Below are 19,332 nucleotides of genomic sequence, written 5' to 3'. Positions count from 1 at the left end.
CTGCCATTTCCAGAGCACCCTGGGTACCCTGCAAACACACCGGGCATGACGGCACGCGCCGCGGGGATGCAGCCAGCTCCGAGCACCGCGGCAGGGAACGGCGCAGGCGCCGTGGCCGTAGCGCGCATGGGAGGAAAGGACACCGAGGGAAGGTGAAGCGGGGCTGTAATAAACCTGTGGACTTTGGCATAGCTCCGGGCAGGGAGCAGGTGCCGGTGACTCGTCCCTGGCCATGCGTGCTGTCGGCGTTGCCCCCACGGTCCCGCATGGGTCTCGAGGCTTTGCCCGTTGCCCTCTCCCACCCCGCGCTCCCCATCTGGGCTGTTCCCGCCCGGATCCGGCTCCTGGCCCGGGGAAGGCTGTTATTTACCTTCAAACCTGTTTGGTGGCTTCTCCGGGGAGGGGACGGGTCGGCTGCGGGGTGGGGATGTGGTGGGATGGAGGCTTGCCAGGCTGGAACAGGGGCCGGGGATGGGAGTGGGGCACAGTGGGGCATCAGGGTGGTCCTGCCTTCATCTGTGGTGCCGGGACCCCTGCCGTGGGCTGCTGCCAGACCCTCACGCCAGGGCCCGAGCTAGCGCACGGTTGGGAACGGCAGATGTCACATGTCACCACAGGGCCATGCGTGGGGCAGCAGCGCGGTCAGGGCCGAGCTGGCTGCGGCGCAGCCCCATTGCAGAGCCGGGCGTGCTCCTGCCATGGCAGCAGCCACCGCTGGAGGTGGCTGGCCGGGCGATGGCTCTCCTCCGAGCAGGGTTTCTCCCCACACTGGCTCCTTTGCCGTGGCCCGTTGGCACGCCGGAGCGATGCAGGGCAGTTTTCTGCACTATGATTTAGAGGAAGAAACCGACTCAAGTTTGTTTTCCCATTTGAAATTAATTTTATTCCTGCCTCTGCGTGGGATCATGTTTGAGAGTCGAGCCAGCAGTGCAGATTGGGTCGTGTTTATTTGCTTTGCGGAGATGTTTTCCTGGCCGAAGCGGCAGCCCCCAGTGAGCCAAGGGCGGGCTGCAGCCCCTGGGCTGGCAGCGGGGGGCTGCGTGGCCGGAGCCACAGTAAATATTATTGTGCTCTTATCCTGCATGGAGAGAGCAAAATCCCGCGGTGCGTCCAGGGCACGGATCCTGCAGAGACAACAAGGGCTTGGGGAGTGAGGGTGGTGGGGCTGGTTGCCTCCATCAGGGTCACTGGCCCCCCAGCCTCCCTTCCTAGCCGAAGACCAGGGAGCAGAGGCAGGGCAGGGTGGCACAGGTGGGTGCCAGGTCCCGCCTGGGACCACGGAGCTGGAGATGATGGGCCCAGGGGAAAGATAAACGGGCTTGGGTTCAGGGAGAGCTGCCTGTGCCATCCTGCCCGCTGGGGAACCGCCGGCCGTGCTGCAATGGGAGAGGCCGGTTCGGAGGGAGCAGAGGGGCTGGGTGCTGGAGCGGAGCAGGGTGGCTCTCGTGGCCGTGGTGCGGTTCACGTGCTGGCTGTTCCCGGGGGCTCTTGGGGCTGGGCTTCATGGTGCGCCCCGTTGGCGTTATCCACACCTGTGGCATCCGCAGGCAAGTGCCGCTTTGCCCCGGCTCCAGCACGGGGAGCAGAGCGGTCCCCAAGCCCTGGTGCACACCTGGACGGTGCTGGCCAAGGCCTGGGAGCAACGTGGCGGGGAGGGGCCCCAAAGTGGTGGGAGAGCATCGACCCCATGGGGCAGGGGGTCTTCTCGCTGCCTTCTCGCTGCCTTCTGCACTGTCCCAGCTGCTGGGAGAAGGGGGGCGAGGTCTCCATCTGCCTGAGCAGGGGGACAGGGGCAGGCATGTTCTCCAGCCCTTCCTCCCCTGGGGACCTTGCAGCCCCCTTCCCTCCCGCCTGCCATCCCCCCCCTCCTCCCCATTTTTCTGGGGTGAGTCAGTGGTGGTGGAGCTGCGCTGCCTGTTCCCTGCCTCCCGCCGCAGGACCCGCTGCTGCGCAGGGAGAAGGCAAGTCGGGGCAGTGCCGCTGCAGGCAGAGATGGATGTTTGCAGCTGAGTCCGGCCAAACCTGCTGCTTGCAGGAGGCACAGGCCTGGCGAGGAGGGGGACAGGAGCCAGGAGTTCCTCCTCCGGCTCTCCCTGTGGGAAGAGCAGCATCGTGGCTAAGCCAGCTCTGGGAGGGAGCTGGGACGGCGCTGTATCCCGCTTCCAGCATCGCTGGTCCAGGGCTGTACGGCCCCAGCCATGTTCCTTCAGGGTCTCAGCTCCAGTTTCTCCCTCGTGCAGCTCTTCCCATTCCCATCCCGGTGCCTTCCAGCCCTCTCTGCCGGAGCAGGCAGAGCTGAAGGCGTGATGCCCAGGGTTCCCTGCCCCTTCCTATCACTTTGCCTTGCTGTGAGGATGCTTTGCTCCCTCCGGACCATCCCTGTCACCGGTGGTGGTAGATACCAGCCCCGAGGCAGGGAGACCGTCCTTGAGAGCGTTCCCTGCCCTGAGAGGCCTCTGGCTCCTTCTCCGGGAGGATCCCGCTGACACGTGCAGCCGAGGCACGTGTGTCAGATCAACGCCGCCGAGCCTGGAGGGGATGGGGCGATCCAGGGTGCGTCGCAAGGAATGCAACGAGGGATGGGACGCCAGCTCCGACCGGGCGTGTTGCTACCGGCATCGGCTGCAGCTGCGGCGGCTTCCTCAGCCCACCAAGGTCTGCAGCCTCTGCCGCAGGATCGGGCCGCTCTCCCTCCCGGCTTCCCCCCTTTTCCAGTCCCTTTTGCATGAGGTTTCGGCGTGTGTTGGCAGAGCCGGGGCGAGGCCGGCCAGGCGAGGAGGACGCGGTAGCGAAGGTCGCAGGGAGTGGGAGGAGAAGTGGAGGCTGCTCTTCGCACGCCGCCGCGCTCCCCAGCGTCGGCCCTTGGCACAAGGCTGCTCCGCGGCCGGGCTCCTGCTCCGGCTGGGCGGTGGCCGCCGCGTCCTGCCCGGATTATCCTTGGGGTGATTGCAGCCAGTGATGCTGAGCTCCTCCCGCCCCAAGCCACAGCGGTATCACTCTCGGGAGGGGGACATGTGTCTCCATCAGCAAGGGACAGTCTCGAGGCCCTTTGGATCTGTCTGCTGGCACCTGGGAATGTCCTCACAGCCCTGGGCAGCACCTTCTATGTGTGCTGCCATCAGCTGCGAAGCTCAGCTGTGCCTGGGCCCCAGAGCGGCAGCACAGGGGGGGACTGTCCCCCTTTACCCAGCGTGCAGAGCTGATGGTGCTGTGCCGGGGGGTCCCAGGTGCGCCCCGTCCCTACACGCCATCGCAGAGGGATGGACCCAGCGTCACTCTCGGCTGCGTTTGCCCGCCATTGCCCTGGCCGTCGCTGGGGCTCGTGACGGGCTGCCCAGAGAGGAGAGGGCAGCGTTCCGCACAGCACGTGGCTGCCCGCTTTGTGCATCCTCAGCCCTTTGATTATGTCCCTTTTCCACTCGCGCTGTGAAAAGAGCTGGGGAGCATCTGCCTGCGGCCGCCGGTACCCTCTGGGTGAGCGTGTGGGCTGCGGGGCCGACCCTGCCCGCGCTGGAGGCAGGTGCTGGGTTGTGCACAGCGGGGGCTGCAGGGCTGTTAGGGGCATGCAGGGGAAGAAATCCTCCCTGAGCCCAGAGGTGCCCGGCGGGGACGCAGAGGTGCCCTTTGCAAGGTCAGACTGTCCCTCGGGCTGCACGATCAACGCCTGGGGTCTGGTGGGGACCTCACTGCTTTGGGTGACGCTGCTCCGTCTGCGGCCAAACCTCTCTCCTGTGTCAATAAACCCTGTGCGCAGCCCGCGGGGAGCTGGCAGGGCAGGGAAAGGAGGGTTTGACACGTCGGCTCCTGGCTGGCACGAGGACAGCCCTGCCTGCTGGGTTAACACTGGGAGCTCTTCACCTTTTGGGGCCAAACGCCTGGAGGTGGAAGGGACGGAGCTCCCTGAGGTGTTGGGCACCCGGCGCTGACAGACAGGGCAAATTCCTCTTCGCACTGCGCAGCACCTTGTGCGGTGGGGATGGGTGGCCGCCAGTGCCATAATCTGTGCCGCTGCCTGACCACCCAGGGGCATTTCTGCCCCTGCCTTCACGTGCCTCCGCGCCAGCAGCTGGAGCTACTGGTTAGACTGGTCCAAGACCTCATTCTCCCTCAGTGCCACCAGCTCTCGTGACCGTGACGTAGCCGTGCTGGACGCCCAGTCCCTAAGGACAAACACCCTTTGCCCGGTGATGGCTCGTGTCCTCCCGCTGCGGTCTGAGCCGTGCCCGGAGCAGGGCTCTCCCTGGCAGGGATGGGGGGACCACGGTGGGCGCCGGGTCCTGGGGGCACCGGGGATGGACAAGGAGGGGGAATGCCAGCACAGCCCAAAGGACAGTGCTCGCTGGAGGAGAAGCCTCCCACCTCCTCCCAGTTGGATGCACGGTTGTGGAAGCGAGCAACTGGTTTGCAGGGATGCTGCACCCAGTGGAGCGCAAGCGAGGAGTGTCCTGGGGGGGGTCCCAGGGGTGCAAGAGCGGGGAGTTGGGGAAATCCCAGCCCAACAGGATGGATCCCTGCCGGCCATGCTGTGTGTGGGAGGAGGCGGGAGGGCTGGGGGCGAGCGGGGAGGCCAGAGGAGGGGCCCCCCCCGCTCTCCTCCTCCCGTGACTGAGGAGTGCGGTGGGCGCAGCTGGGGCTGTCCCCTCCTGCCACCGCGCAGCCGTCCCCAGGGTCAGGCAGCTGCGCCGGAGCCTCCTCACCCGGCCGAGCATCCTCCTGCCGTGCGGATGAGGACGCAGAGAGGGAGCTGGGGGCCGCCGGCATCCTCCTCACCGGCTCACGGCTGAGCGAGAGCTGCCCCAGCACAATAGGCAGAGCCTCCGTGGGGGGCAGCGGAGCCCCCGCGGGGACCAACGGAGCCCCCGTGGGGACCAGACCCGCTCCCCGTCCACCATGGTGGTTTTCATGGGCAGGAACCTCTCCTCGCTTCTGGCTTTCTTCAAGAAGAAGGGTGAGTGAGCGGGAGGGAGGGAGGGAGGGAGCAGCACCTTGTCCTTACACAACCCCTGCCCGCCAGGACCCCCGCCTGCCCCGCACCGGTCCTCACCCACCCGCAGCGGGCAGGGGGGCTGTGACCCCAGGGGGAGGGCAGGGAAGGTCACCCCGGCCCCAGCCTCGTCCGCCAGGAAGTTATCACAATAAATCACTGCGGTCCTCTTGGTGGAAGGCGTCTCTGAATGTGCTGGGGCCGGGGGGGGGCGGTTTGGGCGAGGGGCTGCCAAAATTGTGGGAGAAAAGGACTTAGGGGAAGGGGGACACGATGGTGGGAGGGCTGTGGGTCTCTTGTGTCCCCTGCGGGGACCCTGCGCCAGCACAGGGGTCCCCTGCGCCACGACCTGTTCCCCCAGCCCGGCTGTGCCCCCGGTGCCCGCTCGCCGTGCCGGCGGAGGCAGAGGCCGGCGTGGCGTGGCGGCATGGCGCGGCAGGGCGGGCCGGCTCCATTGTTCGGGGCCTGCTCCTTTGTGTGGCGGAGCCAGAGCGCGGCCGTCTCGCTGCCTGGCCGGGCTGGCCAGGAGGGGACGGGGGACATGGGGGACAGAGGATGGGTGCGTGGCGCCGGCGATGCTGAGCGGCGGGTACTCGTGTCCCCGGGGTGCTGCCACCAGCCCCATCGGTTTCCTGGTCTCGCCCTTCCCTTCCTCAGCCTCAAGTTGTTTTTTTCCGGGCAGGAAGAGTTTGAGGCTTCGCGGCAGGCAGCGGCGTGCAGGCAGGAGCAGGCAGGGCTGTGCCAGCAGTCCCCTGGCCAGGCAACGCCGGGTGAAGCCCCAGCAAGTGCCTGGAGCCGGTGGTGGGCACCCCGGGGTGCTGGCGATGGTTTGTGGGGAGGGGGCTGCGAGACGGGGTGTGGAGGGCCCCGTGCCAGCCCTGGCATGGCAAATGGGGTCTCCAGCACCTGGGGGGCTCGGAGGAAGGATTCGGGTCCTCTGGGCTCTCTGTGCCTCAGTTTCCCTCATCTGTGCAGTTCCCAGCCTCGCCAGGCACAGGGCGAGTCCCTGCTCTCGGGGTGCTTTGCAAGGCCTGGGGATGATGCAACCCTCCAAAGGGAAAGTCATCATCTTTCTATCCTCATTTAATACCCCCTTCTCCGCTCGGCTGCCCACAGCCCCACACAACCCACTGCCTCGTTTGCTCCTAACGAAGGTGCTGGGGAGGAGGGTGGTGCCGTGCCCCAGCTCCGCTCTGGCCGGAGAAAACCCTGGGGCTTCGCGGCAGAGACAGCCCGACTCCGGCATATCGACCGACCAGGCAGAGCCAAGGGAGATGATTTCTCACCCGGTTTGGAGAGGAGCAGGATAACGTCATCCCGGGCCGGCTGTCATCGCCCGGTGCTTCTCCCGACTCGCTGGAGCTGCATCCTATGGGTGGGGTGCATTGCTGGGAGCGCAGCTGCGTCCCCCCGTCTGCATCAATGACATGGACAGTGGGAGTGAGGGCACCCTCAGCAAGTTTGCCAACGACACCAGGTCGACATGGCTGAGGGACAGGATGCCATCCAGAGGCACCTGGTCAGGCTGGAGAAGTGGCCCCATGTGAACCTCATTAGGTTCATCAAGGCCAAGTGCAGGTCCTGCACCTGGGTCGGGGCAAGCCCCGGTCCCAGCACCAGCTGGGGATGTGGGGATGGAGAGCAGCCCTGCCCAGAAGGACTTGGGGCTACTGGGGGATGAAAAGCTGGCCGTGGGCCGGCAACGTGTGCTGGCAGCCCAGAAACCCCCCACATCCCGGGCTGTATCCCCAGCAGCGTGGGCAGGGGGATGAGGGGGGGGAGTCTGCCCCTCTGCTCCACTCTGGGAGACCCCCCTGCAGTGCTGCCTCCAGCGCTGGGGACATCAGGAGGACACGGAGCTGTTGGAGCGGGGCCAGAGGAGGCCCCGGAGATGCTGGGAGTGCTGGAGCCCCTCTGCTGTGGGGACAGGCTGAGAGAGCTGGGGGGGTTCAGCCTGGAGAAGAGAAGGCTCCGGGGAGACCTTGGAGCCCCTTCCAAAGTGGGGCTTCTAAGAAAGATGGGGACAAACTTTTTAGCAGGGCCTGTTGCGATAGGACAAGGGGGTAATGGTTTTAAACTAAAAGAGGGTAGATTTAGACTAGATCTAAGGGGGAAGTTTTTACGCTGAGGGTGGTGAGGCCCTGGCCCAGGTTGCCCAGAGAGGTGGTGGATGCCCCATCCCTGGAACCATTCCAGGCCAGGTTGGACGGGGCTCTGAGCAACCTGGGCTGGTTGAAGGTGTCCCTGCCCAGGGCAGGGGGTTGGACTAGATGGCCTTTAAAGGTCCTTTCCAACCCAAACTATTCTATGATTCTGTAACACTGAGCTGATCCCTCTGTCTCCGCAGGCGCTGCCAAGGGCGAGGCCGAGAAGCGGCTGAGTGTGCAGTACACGGCGGGCGAGGAATGTCCCGACAACGTCTTCTTCCCCAGCACGCGGCCCCCGCACCTGGAGGAGCTGCACAACCAGGCCCAGCAGGGACTGAAGTCCCTGCAGCACCAGGGTAGGTGTCCCCAGCCCCGGGGTGGCCCGGTGACGCTGCTGGCTGTCCGGGCTGCGTGGGCGGCGCCGTGGGGCTGACCGGAGTCCGGCCGGGGCTGGCGGCGGTGGCTGGGGTGTGCGGGCGGCACCGCCACACTCGGCAGCCGCTCGGCTGGCTCGCGGCTCCCCCGCGGGGATTTACCCCCTGCCTTCCCTCCCCAGAGAAGCAGAAGCAGACCAAAAGTGCCTGGGACCACGGGGACACCAGCAGCCTCCAGGTGAGCCCTGCCGAGGAGCCGGCGCTGCCCTGCAGCGCTCTCGGGGCGCCCTGGGGCTGAGGGGACAGCGGGTGGCTCCTCTGTCCCCCGGGTGCTCTGGGGGCTGGGAGCAGGTGGGGAACCAGCTGAGGCTGGGGCTGTGGGACCGTGGCCGGGGGGTTTGTGGGGTGGGAAGGGAATGTTCGTCCTTCAGCGTTATCCCCTTTGCCCCTGTCCCCGTCCTCAGCCTTGCCATGTCCTGCTCTGCCCAGGGACACCCACCATGCCCCCATCCCTCTGTCCCCCCCGTCCTGCCCCACTGGTGTCCCCTAGCAGCCCTGAGCGAGGTGGGGTGACGGGGTGGTGCGACGGGGACCGTCGTCTATATCCAGCCCCGTGGCCGGGCCCCTCTCTGGCTGCTGACGAGGAGAAACTCCCACCCTCTTGGCCAAGCTGGGCTTTGCCGCTTCCCTGGGCTCTGACCCCGCTGTCATCGATGTTTGCTCAAGCCACTGCCTCCCGCTGGCTCTCGGCTCCCTTAACCCCTTGGAAGCGGGGGGCCGGGAGCCACCGGGGGGGGCAGAGCCGCGGGGGGAGCTGGGGTGGCTCAGGGCGGTGTGGTGGAGGGGTTGGGTGGTGGTTCACGCGGATGTGTCTCATCCCGACCTCCGCCTGTGCCGTGATGCTTTGGAGGAGTGGGGGAGGCACTGAGAGCTGTGCTGCTGGCCGTGCCCAGGGGGAAATGTGCCATCTGTGGGTCCCCAGCACAGCCACATCACTGCCTGCTTGTCCCTGTCCCCCCACCGCCCCAGCCCTGCACCCCTCTCCCAGCCATGGCAGCCCTCCAGCCCCGGCCTCTGGGGCACAGCAGGGCTGGGCGCAGCCATGGGGCCATTTTCGGCTTGGCATGGTGGCGAGGCCGGTGGTTGCCTCGGGTGCTCCTCTGGTGGACCCGACCCCGGCTCGCCTGCTCTCCGGGGGGCTGCGAGGCCACGCGGGGTCCCTGGGGCTGCTCCCGGCCCCGCTCTGGTGGGAGGACTCTGGATGCCGGCGTGGCTGACTCAGCCTTTGGCCCTCGGAGAAGCTTTTGTCTCGGCAGCGCTGGGCTGCGGAGTCAGTTTGCGGCGGAGAAGGGGCCTGGCGGGGGCCGGGGCAGCTCCTTTCCCGCAGCCCAGGGTCCGCCTGAGCCCGCTCTCTGCCCACGCAGTCCTGCGCATCCTCGGAGGATGACAGCGTGTCCCTCCGGAGCCGGGCAGCCTCCTGTGCCACTGACAGCACCTCCGAGGACGCCCTCTCCATCCGCTCCGAGATGATCCAGCGGAAAGGTACTCGGCTGGGGGGCTGCGAGGACAAGGGACACGAGCTGAGGGGGCGCGAGGGGGGCCGGGGTGCGTGGCAGGAAAGCTGGGCTCTGTGTTGGCGTGGCCAGGAGCCAGCGCGGGGAGTTGGGGGCCCTTGGAGAGAAGAGAGGGACTCTGGCTGAGTCAGAGCGCTGGGGCTGGGCGAGGGGGACAGACAGACAGACGGACGGACACCGTCTCCTCCCTGCTCAGACTGTGCAGCAGCTCTTTGGCAGCTGCTGGTGCTTCTCCGGGCTGTGCCGAGCGCCTGAGCCCAGCCCAGCTTGTCCTGGAGCATCTCCGGCAGTGGGGGGGAGCTGGGGACGCCCTGGCCAGGGCCCCCCTCACGCCAGCTCATGCCTCTCGCAGGTTCCACCTTCCGACCGCACGACTCCTTTCCCAAATCCTCGGAGAGGGCTGGCAAGAAGAGGAAGGAGAGGAGGACGACGGTGCTGGGCATCCCCCAGCATGTCCAGAAGGAGCTGGGTAAGCCTCGGGGGCAAGGGGGGATTTTTAGGGTCTGGTCTCGTTGCCCAGGCTCGGTTTGCCTTGGCTTGGTGCGTCTGCCTTGGGATCACGCCATGTTCGTCTCTCCCTGCTCCCAGGTCTCAGGAACAGCCGGGAAGCCAAGGGACGCCCTGATGCCGATGGGCGAGGGCAGGTGGGGCGCGGGGGCAGCCAGGCGCCGCAGCTCTTGCTGAACGGCGGGCAGGTCTCCGGCGATGCCGTCCGCATCCCCACCATCGACGGGAAGCTGCAGCCGCTGGCTGTCCCCGGGGGCGCCCGCGTCTGCCTGGGAGCTTTGGAGGAGGCGGATGCGGCCCTGCAGAAGCACATTGACCGGGTTTACTACGACGACATGTTGGTGGGGAGGAAGACGGCGGCCAAGCTGTCGCCCATGGTGAGGCCAAAGTCACTGGCCGTGCCGGGCATGACCACCAACACCAGCCCTCCGGAGCTGCTGGGCCCCGTCATGTCCATCTCGCCCCAGGGCACCTACATGTCCAAGATCATCCCCAATGCCATCCTGCCTCCCATGGTGGACGTGGTGGCCCTGACACGGAGCAGCGTGCGGACGCTGAGCCGCTGCAGCTTGGTGTCGTCCAGCCCAGCCTCGGTGCGCTCCCTCACCCGCTTCTCGGAGCGCAGCGCCCGCAGCCGTGAGCCCTCGTCCTCCAGCGACAACTGGAGCCACTCGCAGTCCACGGAGACCATCGTCTCCAACAGCTCCACCATCTCCTCCCAGGGGGGCTCTGGGCAGCCCGAGGCAGGGCCGCGCAGTGAGGTGGACATGGCGGCTCGCTCCGACACCGACCAAGTCAGCGTCTACAGCTCCGTCAGCTTCGCCAGCTCCTGCTCCAAGCCCACCGCCGGCCCCACGCCTGCGGCCCCCGGGCTGGTGGCTGTTGGGGGCAGCAGCGGCCGGGCATCCCCTGCCTACAGCACAAGCAGCCAGGCAGAGGGCTCGGACACGGGCAGCCTGGCCAGCGAGCGCTCCTCCACCCGCAGCGTCTCCCTCAGGAAGATGAAGAAGCCCCCGGCCCCCCCTCGCAGGACCTACTCGCTGCACCAGAAAGCCGAGGGGGAGCCCAAGGTGCTGGGGCTGCCCCCCAAGCCCGACCGGCGGTCCCAGCGGGAGAGCAGCACGCCCTGGTCCCCGCACCCCGAGCCCTTCAGCCCCACGGCCGAGGATGAGGTCTTCTCCCCGTCGTCGCTGAGCGAGACCAGCAGCCTCCGCTCCGAGAGCCTGGCTGGCACCAGCTCCCCCGAGGCCTCGCGGGGCAGCCCCGGGGTGACGGTGGTGCTGAGGGAGCCCCAGGCTCAGCCCAAGTGGAGCTGCCCGGATGGGTCTGACCGCACCATGTCCCCCTCCAGCGGCTACTCCAGCCAGAGCGGGACACCCACGCTGCCCGCCAAGGGGCTGGGACCCGCCTCCGTGTCCCCGGGCAGGGCTCAGCCCCCGAAGTCGGACCGGGTCTGCTCCCTGCAGTCACCTGCGCTCTCGGTGTCCTCCTCCCTCACCTCCATCTCCTCCTCGGCTTCGGACCCGGCCCCCCCCGAGACGCTGCCGTGCCGCTCGGACCGGTTCATCATCCCGCCGCACCCCAAGGTGCCCGCTCCCTTCTCCCCGCCACCCACCAAGCCCCAGCAGCCCGCGGCCCCCGCCGGCCCCCTCCTCCCCTCTCCAGACCCGCTGGCACCCAGCACTGCCGGCCAGGAGCCCTCGGCCAAGCCCAGCGGCAAGTCTCCACCGCCATCGCCGCCGCCTGCCTACCACCCGCCTCCCCCGCCGGCAAAGAAGGTGGAGGGGAGCCCCCAGGCCGCCAGCGAGTCCCCCACCGACGCCGCCTGGCCCCCGCCACCCCCGCCAGCTCCTGAGGAGCACGACCTGTCCATGGCGGACTTCCCCCCTCCAGATGAAGCCTATTTCTCCAGCCTGCCCGATGCTTCACCGTCTCCGGTGGCCAGGCAGACAGCGGCACCGACGCCGGGGGCTGCATCTTCCTTGTTCTCGGCCACCGTCTCCTCACGCAGCCAGCAGCAAGGGCCACCAGCTGGGGCACCACGGCCACCTTCCCCTGCCAAGCCCCCTCCCGAGGCCACTGTGCCGCCACCGCCGCCTCTCCCCCCACCCTCGGCTCCGGCTCTGCTGCCCCAAACCAGCCTTAAGAAGGCAGCCAACGGCCCCCGGCCGGACGCCAAGAAGGAGCCGGTGTCGCGGAGCAAGAGCGGCCCCGTGCCCAAGGAGGACGCCAGCCTGCCCATCGTCACGCCCTCGCTGCTGCAGATGGTGCGGCTGCGCTCCGTGAGCGTGGAGCCGCCTGCCGGGGCCGGGGCCGAGGAGCGGCCGGCGCCCCAGAAGCCCGTCCGCCGGTCCCTGTCCACGCGGCAGCCCCCTCCTGCCAAAGACGCGGTGCCTTCGAACCAGCTCCACCACGCTGTGCACCTCAAGGCAGCCGCCTTGTCCTCCAGCGAGGCTGCGGAGAAGCCGCCGGGCAGCAGAGCGGCTCTGCCGGGCCCCGAGGGACCCCCCGGGGACGGCCAGCTCTCCCCCAGGAACAAGTCGCCGGCCTCCACCGCCAGCTTCATCTTCGCCAAGAGCTCCAAGAAGCTGGTGATCGAGACGGCCTCGTCCCCCGAGGCGCAGGCCGACCTGAAGAGGAACTTGGTGGCCGAGCTGATGAATTTCTCTGGGCAGCGCTCGGCAGCCCCGGCTGCCGCCCAGCAGGGCCCCGGCAAGGCGCAAACCCACCGAAAACCCGGCAAGATTCCCCCTCCAGTAGCCAAGAAGCCCTCGCTTGGCCCGGGACTGGCTCCTTCCCCCCTGAGCCCAAAGGCGCCGGGGACGGAGGCGCTGGGCTCCCCCATGCCGGATGGGAAGGCCAAGGAGGCGCTGTCGGACGAGAGCAGGACTAAGAGCGAGCCGGCAGGGACGGCGGCCTCGGGGACGGAGAGCAGGAGTGCCGCAGAGCCGCCGGCTCAGAGCCTCCCTGCACAAGGTACGTGGGATGGGGACCCAGTTCAGCCCCGCCATGGGATGCTCGGGCTCCTGAGCTACAGGGTCCTGAGCTGTGGGCTCCCAACGCGGCACACGGGCCGTGTCGGGCCTGGGGTGGCACCGGGATGGCTGGGAGAGCCCAGCCGTGGGGCAGGGCTGTGCGAAGCTGATGGGCTCTTCCCTCCTGCCTTGTAGACGGACAGGGAGAGACGGCCTGAAGGACGACGCTGCAGGACTGGTGCCCCGCGGACAGGAATCCAAATCTCAGGGACCTGGGCAGGTCAACGACGAGTGTGGAACTGGCAACTAACTTAATACAGGAAGCAAACAGCCTTAGCCTCCACGGCCTTGATGATATTTATGCAAAAATGGTGTTGGTTTCACTTTCCTAAGTACTACAGCTTTATTTTGCTTTTTTTTTTTTTTTTTTTCTTTTTAACTGGTCTCGAGGCCTGTGCCCAGAGCCAGCACCTCCTCCGAGCTGGCCGCAGCTTGGCTTGTGGGTGCGGAGCAGAGCAGCCACGCAGAGGATGAAGATGCTGGAGCCGCTCTGCTCCCGGCCAGCCGGGCCCACGAGGAATCGAAGCACTTTGGACGAGGGAAGGGGAAGGCTTTGGCCACGGCAGCGCCTGGCGGAACGCAGGCAGCAGCAGCGGGACAGGATGGAGGGGCTGGTTGGGAGGGACCAGGACCTCAGCCCTTGATGGAAAGGCACGAGGGGGCTCTTGGCCAGCACCGATCGCTGGCCGCAGGGTGGAGGGGAAGCCCGGCTGCGCCGCGAGCTGGTCTTCAGACCCTAGGGTAGAGCCTTGATTTCTGTTTCTGTAAACTCGGGTCACATTTTGATTTCTTTGATTGTAAAAAAAAAAAAAACAAAACAAAACACCAACCCAGACAAAACCAACCAAACCAAACCAAAAGTAACCAACCCTCTGCCGCCGAGTAGCTGCTCAGAGCTCTGTACCTGGCTGGTAAAAATGATGACCGAAGCTTGTTGCCTCCTGTGCTTCCTGGCTTATGGCCATGGCCTTGCCATGTGGCACCTGCCCTTCCCAGCGGTGTCGAGCTCTGGGGCAGGCACAGACACCCCCCCCCACTGGCTCCCGGCACCGCTGCCCACACAGGGTGGGCACTAACACGCAGGAGCAGGGCTGGCTGCCAGCTCAGCCACCTCCCCCCGCACAGACAGGCGCACCCGGGTGCACTCAGCTTCACGTTTTATTTGAGTTTATGACAGACAGATGGTTCCCGAGTCACTGTTCAAGGCCTGTGCCCCCCATGGCCCCCCATGGGCTCGGGACAGACCCACCAGTGCTGCCCGGGCTCCTGGCCAAAGAGCAGCACCAGCAGCAGCCCCAGCCCCGGGGGGGCTGAGCGCGAAGCAGGGGGTGCCCGGGCAGAGCAGGGGACAGGGCCCGCCTGGCTGCCAGGCGTCTGCCCGCAGCTCTGTTAGCAGCAACACAGGTTTGAGCAAGCAGCCTTCCCTTTCTGCCCTCTCTGCTGCACCCGCACATGCTGTCCCAGTCGGAACCAGCGGGCAGGGCATCCAGTCTGCGGCACAACTGGGAGCGAGCCGACAGCCCCAGCGCAGAGGCTGAGGCCACAGGCACAAGTCACACAGGTCCCTTAGGTGTGGTGCCAGTCCCCAGAGCTGGCCTGCAGCCAAGGCACGGCCGCTGGCTGAGCAGGCCCAGGACAAGGGGGATGTCAGAGGCAGCTCTCCAGATGGGAGGCTGCAAATTCAGTCCCAGAGCCCCCAGGTCGCGCAGGGCTGAGCCCCCAGCTTGGGGCACCAGGGGGGAGATGGCAGACACTGGGGAGGAGAGCCTGGCTGGCGTGGTGGAGGGGACCAGGCAGGAGGCATGAGCAGCAGCTCCGGCACTTGTTAGCTGATGCTCCCTCCCTTCAGGCTTTTACAGGAGACTCTCCCCAGCTTGGTCAGGAAGTTTTTCTGCTTCCACTGGGCGACACAGTCCTCAGAGATGCGGAAGTCGGCCTGGGGAGGAAAGCAGGGGAGGCAGGCTCAGACCTGGGCTGCCAGTGGCGCCTCGCTCAGCCGATGGAGGGGTTTGTCTCCTCCACGGCTTTGCTGACAGTAGCGAACACGGGCACTGAGCAGCAAATAGCTAATTTGGGGTCACCCACAGTGGGGGGCAGTGGCATCTAAGTGTCCTTAAGCGCTGCCCCACTCAACGCCTGGAGCCCCAGCCACTCTGAGCTGTGGCCCAGGCCTCCAGCGCAGGCCCTCACCTGCAGCTTCTCAAAGACCTTCTTCTTCGGCTTGAGCTCGTCGTCGGGCTCCCCACCCTCGTAGCCCTCCACGTAGATGCGCTCCCCGGCACAGCACCCGGCCGGCGGGTCCAGGGGCTCCACCTGCCGTGGCTCCCCCACACTGCAGAGGGGTGTGGAGGAAGCAGAGTCACCCCGAGGCAGCACCCACCTGTCCCCCAGCACCGCCGGGCTCTGGGGCAGGAGAGGGGGGTCTGGACTGCACCCCTGGAGGGGTATGGCTCCCGATGCCCCCTCCCTCACCTGGAGGCACACAGCACCATGCCCTGCGACTCCACACCCCTCATCTTCTGGGGCTTGAGGTTGCAAAGCAGCACCACCAGCCTGTCCTGCAGCTGCTCCTTGGGGACGAACTGCACCAGGCCACTGACCACGGTGCGGGGCTCAGGCTCGCCCACATCGATCTTCTCCACGTACAAGCTGTCGGCATCCGGGTGCTGCCAAGCAGAAGGAAAGTGAGGAGCAGGTGAGGTGACTGGGGTGGCAGAGAAGGGGGCAGAACCCCCCACATGCATCAAGTGCCCATGTCACCATGCGGGAAGATCTCTCCCCTCTCCCCGTTGTGCCCATACCTTTTCCACACTGATCACTTTGCCAACACGGATGTCCAGCCGGGACGGGATCACGTCCTCTGGCTCCGAGTTTTTGGTGCCCTTCTCTGCAGGCTCTGCAGTGCAAAGGGGACAGTTGTGCCACTCAGCATAAACCCAGGGAGCTGGCCAGGCCCTGGGGCACACACAGTGATGCCCAAATGCTGGCCCTGGGGCCCACTGAATTCCCTGTTTGTCTCTATCCCAGACAGCACAGTCCCTCCTCCGCTTTGCTGGCCTCTCAAGCACCAGAGAAGCATGTTGGCATCTGTCCTTGCTGGGACAGGCAGACACCCCTGGTGCTGGCCTCTCCTCACCCTTCCCAATGCTCTCCAGGGCTGCTCCAGAGACTGAAGTTTCAGAACTTCTCTCTAAGCTTGGCCCCTGGAGGGATTCTCTCCCACCCAGCCCTGCGTGACCAGGGCCCCACTTCCGTGAGCTCCCAGCAACCTCCTTACTGGCTTTGGACGGGTTAGGATAAGCTGCATTGGTCAGCTTCTTCAGTTCCGGGCTGTTGAATTTCTCTCTGATGGGGTCAAGCAGTTTGTTCAGGGCCACTTCCACTGAGTTCTTCAAGTCTCCGGGATGCACAACCTGTATCGCGACAGACAGACGTGTTCCTGCATGGTTTCCTCCCAGGCAGGGGGAGCAGCAGAATTCGAGTCACCGATCTGAGGCCAGAGAAGCAGGAACTGGAGACCATGCAGGGCGGGGAAATGAACCCCAGCACTTAGCTTGATTCCGCCTCAGAAAACAAAGCCCCTCTTCTAGACACTTTTGCTTGCGGCCTCAGCTGGGAACAGCAGAAAACATTTAAACTGCTGCTCTGTTCCAGGGTGTGGCTGACAGGGTCCTGTCCTGCACCAGGACAGCTGGTGTCCCCACATCCTTCACCCATCCTTCAGGCTCTCCTGGCTAGGAGCTGCCTGCCACCCTACAGCCACTGGGCCATGCTTTGCTCCACACTCTCCCCCGGTGCAGATTTTCATCTCCCACTGCTGCTTAGAGCCCTCTCACAGCACTCTCAGGAGCCTCACGGACAGGGAGAGGGTTCAGTTCCTCCCGGCACTCACCTGCTCAGCAAAGTCTTTCTCCAGGGCCTCATAGGTTGTGTAGGTTTTGTTTCCTCCCCACTTTTCTTCTCGCAGAATCACAAACTCTGCAACACAGAGACTTTAAGGCTCAGATTAACCCAAGCGGAGACTCACCCCCAATCAGCCAGATGAACCACCCACCCCACTTAGCCCAAGAGCTGAGGGGAGCCGCAGCAGGGGCTGGGGAGGGGGCACTCAGGGGCAGCCAGCTTCAGGGGACACATGCTCCCCCTCTTACCCACAGGATAAACTAGCCCCAGCGCCTGAGCCTGGGGAGCTCCTCACCTGACTTGAGGGGAAAAAGGACATGCTTGATGAAGGAGAGGACACCGTTATTCTCCACGTTCCCTGGCTCGCAGAAAGCCTTCTTCAACTTCTTCTTCACATCCTCCTTGCGGTCCAGAAGGTCAATCTTGGAGTCCTGTAGGAAGAGATTTCCGCAGCCTTTTACCCAACGTCACACCCAAAAGAGACAACTCATGCTGGAGTTGCTGCAACTTCTTCTTAGACCCCAGCACGAGTGGAGAGAGAAGTCACCTTCTCTTGGGGTGCAGCATCTCTGCCCCCAGCCATTAACCCGTCCCCCTGCAGAACCCCTGACCACAGCCACCATTCAAGGACCAACCTCTTCTGACGAGCTCATTTTGCTGCCTGTCAGACCAGGAACCATCGGGTTCATCAAATGGACACGCTTGGCATAGCCCAGGGAAGGAAGGTACTGGGAAAAAGCAAGGAGGCAAGTCATGGGCAATCCTCTTCTGAAGATCAGCTTTAACTCACAATCCCTGTTTGTCCCTGGCTCCAGGTAACTTGGGGACCCAGAATAACAAGACTCAGAAAACTATTGTGAGTTCACAAGGCACAGACAGCCACAGCCAGGGATGCAGCACACAAGAGCCCTGCAGACCACGAGTGCAGCAGCAGGAGCTGTGAAGGATGCTGTGGTGACAACCGAAATCACAGACACGCTTATCCCAATGGATTAGCAAGTGTTCGAGCCCTGAGCCAGGTGTCAGCATCGCAGGGGGCTCAGAAACACCCCCATTCCTCACCTTCTCTGCAAAGGTGAATATCTTCCTCTGATCAACTCCTCCAAACTGTGCGTCGACCTTGAGGTACTCCTCATCCAGGGCCTGTGGAAAGACACACACAGCCTTGAGACTGGACCCAAGACTCCACACTCCAGCTGTGTTCAGCCTTTGGAGGTCCTGCTCATCCCCCAGGATCTGCCCAGCCTCTGCCAGGGCACTCCGGCCCTGGGAAGGACGGGAGCTCTGGACTGCCTGCTGTCCTGCAGCTGGCTGGAGTTGCTGTAAAAGCAGCTCTGTGTTCAGGTTATGCCTTGTGCTACTGCCAGGTGTAATATTGGGGTGGAGTATAACGACCTTGGCATTCAGCCTCACGTGTCCCTGCAGTCCTGGCTTCGCCCAGCACTTCCCTGGCCAAGCAGCTCTGTTGACCTCCCTCTGCACACACCTGCAGGCCTGGGTAGAGCAAACCGCTCAGCAAGGGGTGCTCCACCTGCTTCACAACCTCCGCGCCCGCCTTCTTCGCGTCATGCTGCGTCACCACGGATGAGAGGCGATACATGTCCAGCGTGTACTCCCTGTAGGAAGGGACAGCACTGTTAGCACCAGGGAGGGGGACATCTTTTAGAGCTACTTCAAATAAATACCGGTTCTGGCCACATCAAGAGGAGTCCAGACCTGGAGGCACCTTCACTTTGTTCCCTGAAGGGCAGTGCCTGGGAAAGAGGCTCAGGAACAGCAGAAAGCCAGGTCTGGCTCTCCCTTCCTGACAGGACCAGGCAACCCAGAACTCACTTGCTGAGCTGGTAGTCAGTGCCCCGGACGAACTTCAGCTTTTCCAGGGGCACCCCAATGCTCTCCAGCATGGCTTTGATCACATTCTCATAATAGCAGGTGCGCAACTCAAGCAGCTCCCAGGGTGCCTTCATGTTGTCTAGGTAAGCGTGAAGGTCAGCAAAGAGTATCGTCACCTAGGAAAGAGGGGGACAGAATCAGTGCCGCAGCGCTCCGGGGAAATGCACGTTCCCACCCACCAGCGTGGTGACGAAGTCACACAGGGTCCGAGCTCCCAGCCGGCCACCTACCTCACACCCTGCCTTCAGGAAGTCTGCGATCTTGGACATGGGCACGAAGTAGGCCACGTGTGGCTTGCCCGTGGTGGCGGTCCCCCAGTAGATTTTCAACTCTCGCTCCTTTAGGATGGCCATGAGCTTATCCTCCCCCAGCACCTCCTGTGGAGGGCCAAGACACACATCCAGCAGGGCTGAGCCTCCCCGGGAACACGCTGGGGGAGGACGTGGGCAGGACAACGTCCTGCTGAATGGCCGAGCCCCGAGCCGTGCCCAAGCTCCGGCCCACCCTGCATGCAGCATGTCCCCGGGGCGTCTCCCGGGTCCTGAGGCTGATCCGGACCCCCCTCCACTTCGCCCAGGACCTGCCCTGGGCCCGATCCGCCCTCCCCAGGCCCCGATCTCCCCCTGCCGGCCTGCCCAGGCCCCGATCCCCCCCCAGTACCTGCAGGTTCCGGGTGATGAGGTGATACTTCTCCTGCGGGCCGGGTGCAGGCTCCATGGCGGCGTCTATAGGGAAGGAGACCGCGTTACTGGAGGCACCAGACCCCCGGTAGGCCCGCCGAGGCCCTGTCCGGTCCCGGAGCCGCCCCGCTCCCCGCGCCCAGCCCCACCGACCTTCCCCGCGTTGCATCAGCTCCGCTCGGCGCTCGCCCGCCACGCCTGGGCGTCACTTCCGCCGTCCCGAGCGCCGAGCTGC

General features: G+C 65.2%; 2 protein-coding genes across 3 annotated transcripts in view; one reads left to right on the top strand and one right to left on the bottom strand.

Annotated features, from left to right (window-relative positions):
- The window catches only part of KIAA1522 (KIAA1522 ortholog), a 33,152-nt gene extending 19,408 nt beyond the window's left edge, over positions 1-13,744 (top strand). Inside the window, exons 1-7 of one of the 2 annotated variants that reach the window (XM_054223412.1) lie at positions 4,710-4,948; positions 7,332-7,487; positions 7,688-7,743; positions 8,930-9,047; positions 9,432-9,548; positions 9,668-12,562; positions 12,757-13,744. In XM_054223412.1, coding sequence (XP_054079387.1) covers positions 4,891-4,948; positions 7,332-7,487; positions 7,688-7,743; positions 8,930-9,047; positions 9,432-9,548; positions 9,668-12,562; positions 12,757-12,779 — 3,423 coding nt within the window. In that variant the 5' untranslated portion in view covers positions 4,710-4,890 and the 3' untranslated portion in view covers positions 12,780-13,744. Of the gene's footprint in view, positions 1-4,709; positions 4,949-7,331; positions 7,488-7,687; positions 7,744-8,929; positions 9,048-9,431; positions 9,549-9,667; positions 12,563-12,756 lie in introns of those variants that run through there. The other variant, XM_054223411.1, reaches the window with a different exon arrangement.
- A 22-nt stretch (positions 13,745-13,766) lies between these two features.
- Positions 13,767-19,300, bottom strand: YARS1 (tyrosyl-tRNA synthetase 1). Its single transcript, XM_054223414.1, has 14 exons — positions 19,251-19,300; positions 19,078-19,142; positions 18,648-18,794; positions 18,358-18,533; positions 18,011-18,140; positions 17,587-17,667; positions 17,160-17,252; positions 16,820-16,955; positions 16,514-16,599; positions 15,899-16,034; positions 15,423-15,517; positions 15,094-15,287; positions 14,812-14,953; positions 13,767-14,557 (listed from the first exon to the last, which is right to left on the bottom strand). Exons 1-14 carry the CDS (start codon positions 19,264-19,266, stop codon positions 14,447-14,449), a joined length of 1,608 nt encoding a protein of 535 aa, XP_054079389.1. The 5' UTR covers positions 19,267-19,300; the 3' UTR covers positions 13,767-14,446.
- Positions 19,301-19,332: the final 32 nt, after the last annotated feature.

This window comes from Rissa tridactyla, chromosome 18 (assembly GCF_028500815.1).
Source record: "Rissa tridactyla isolate bRisTri1 chromosome 18, bRisTri1.patW.cur.20221130, whole genome shotgun sequence".
In the NCBI taxonomy this organism is placed as follows: Eukaryota; Metazoa; Chordata; class Aves; order Charadriiformes; family Laridae; genus Rissa; species Rissa tridactyla.
The sequence above is the reverse complement of the archived record's forward strand: the minus strand, read 5'-3'. Positions and strand labels throughout refer to the sequence as shown.

Bases quoted from the DNA above. Each gene is read 5' to 3' on its own strand.
- YARS1 (XM_054223414.1), bottom strand. The intron at 18,141-18,357 runs GTGAGTTCTGGG...CCCTTCCTACAG, and splicing joins ACTGACTACCAGCTCAGCAA to GGAGTACACGCTGGACATGT. The intron at 16,600-16,819 runs GTGAGGAGCTCC...TCTGTGTTGCAG, and splicing joins CCTTTTTCCCCTCAAGTCAG to AGTTTGTGATTCTGCGAGAA.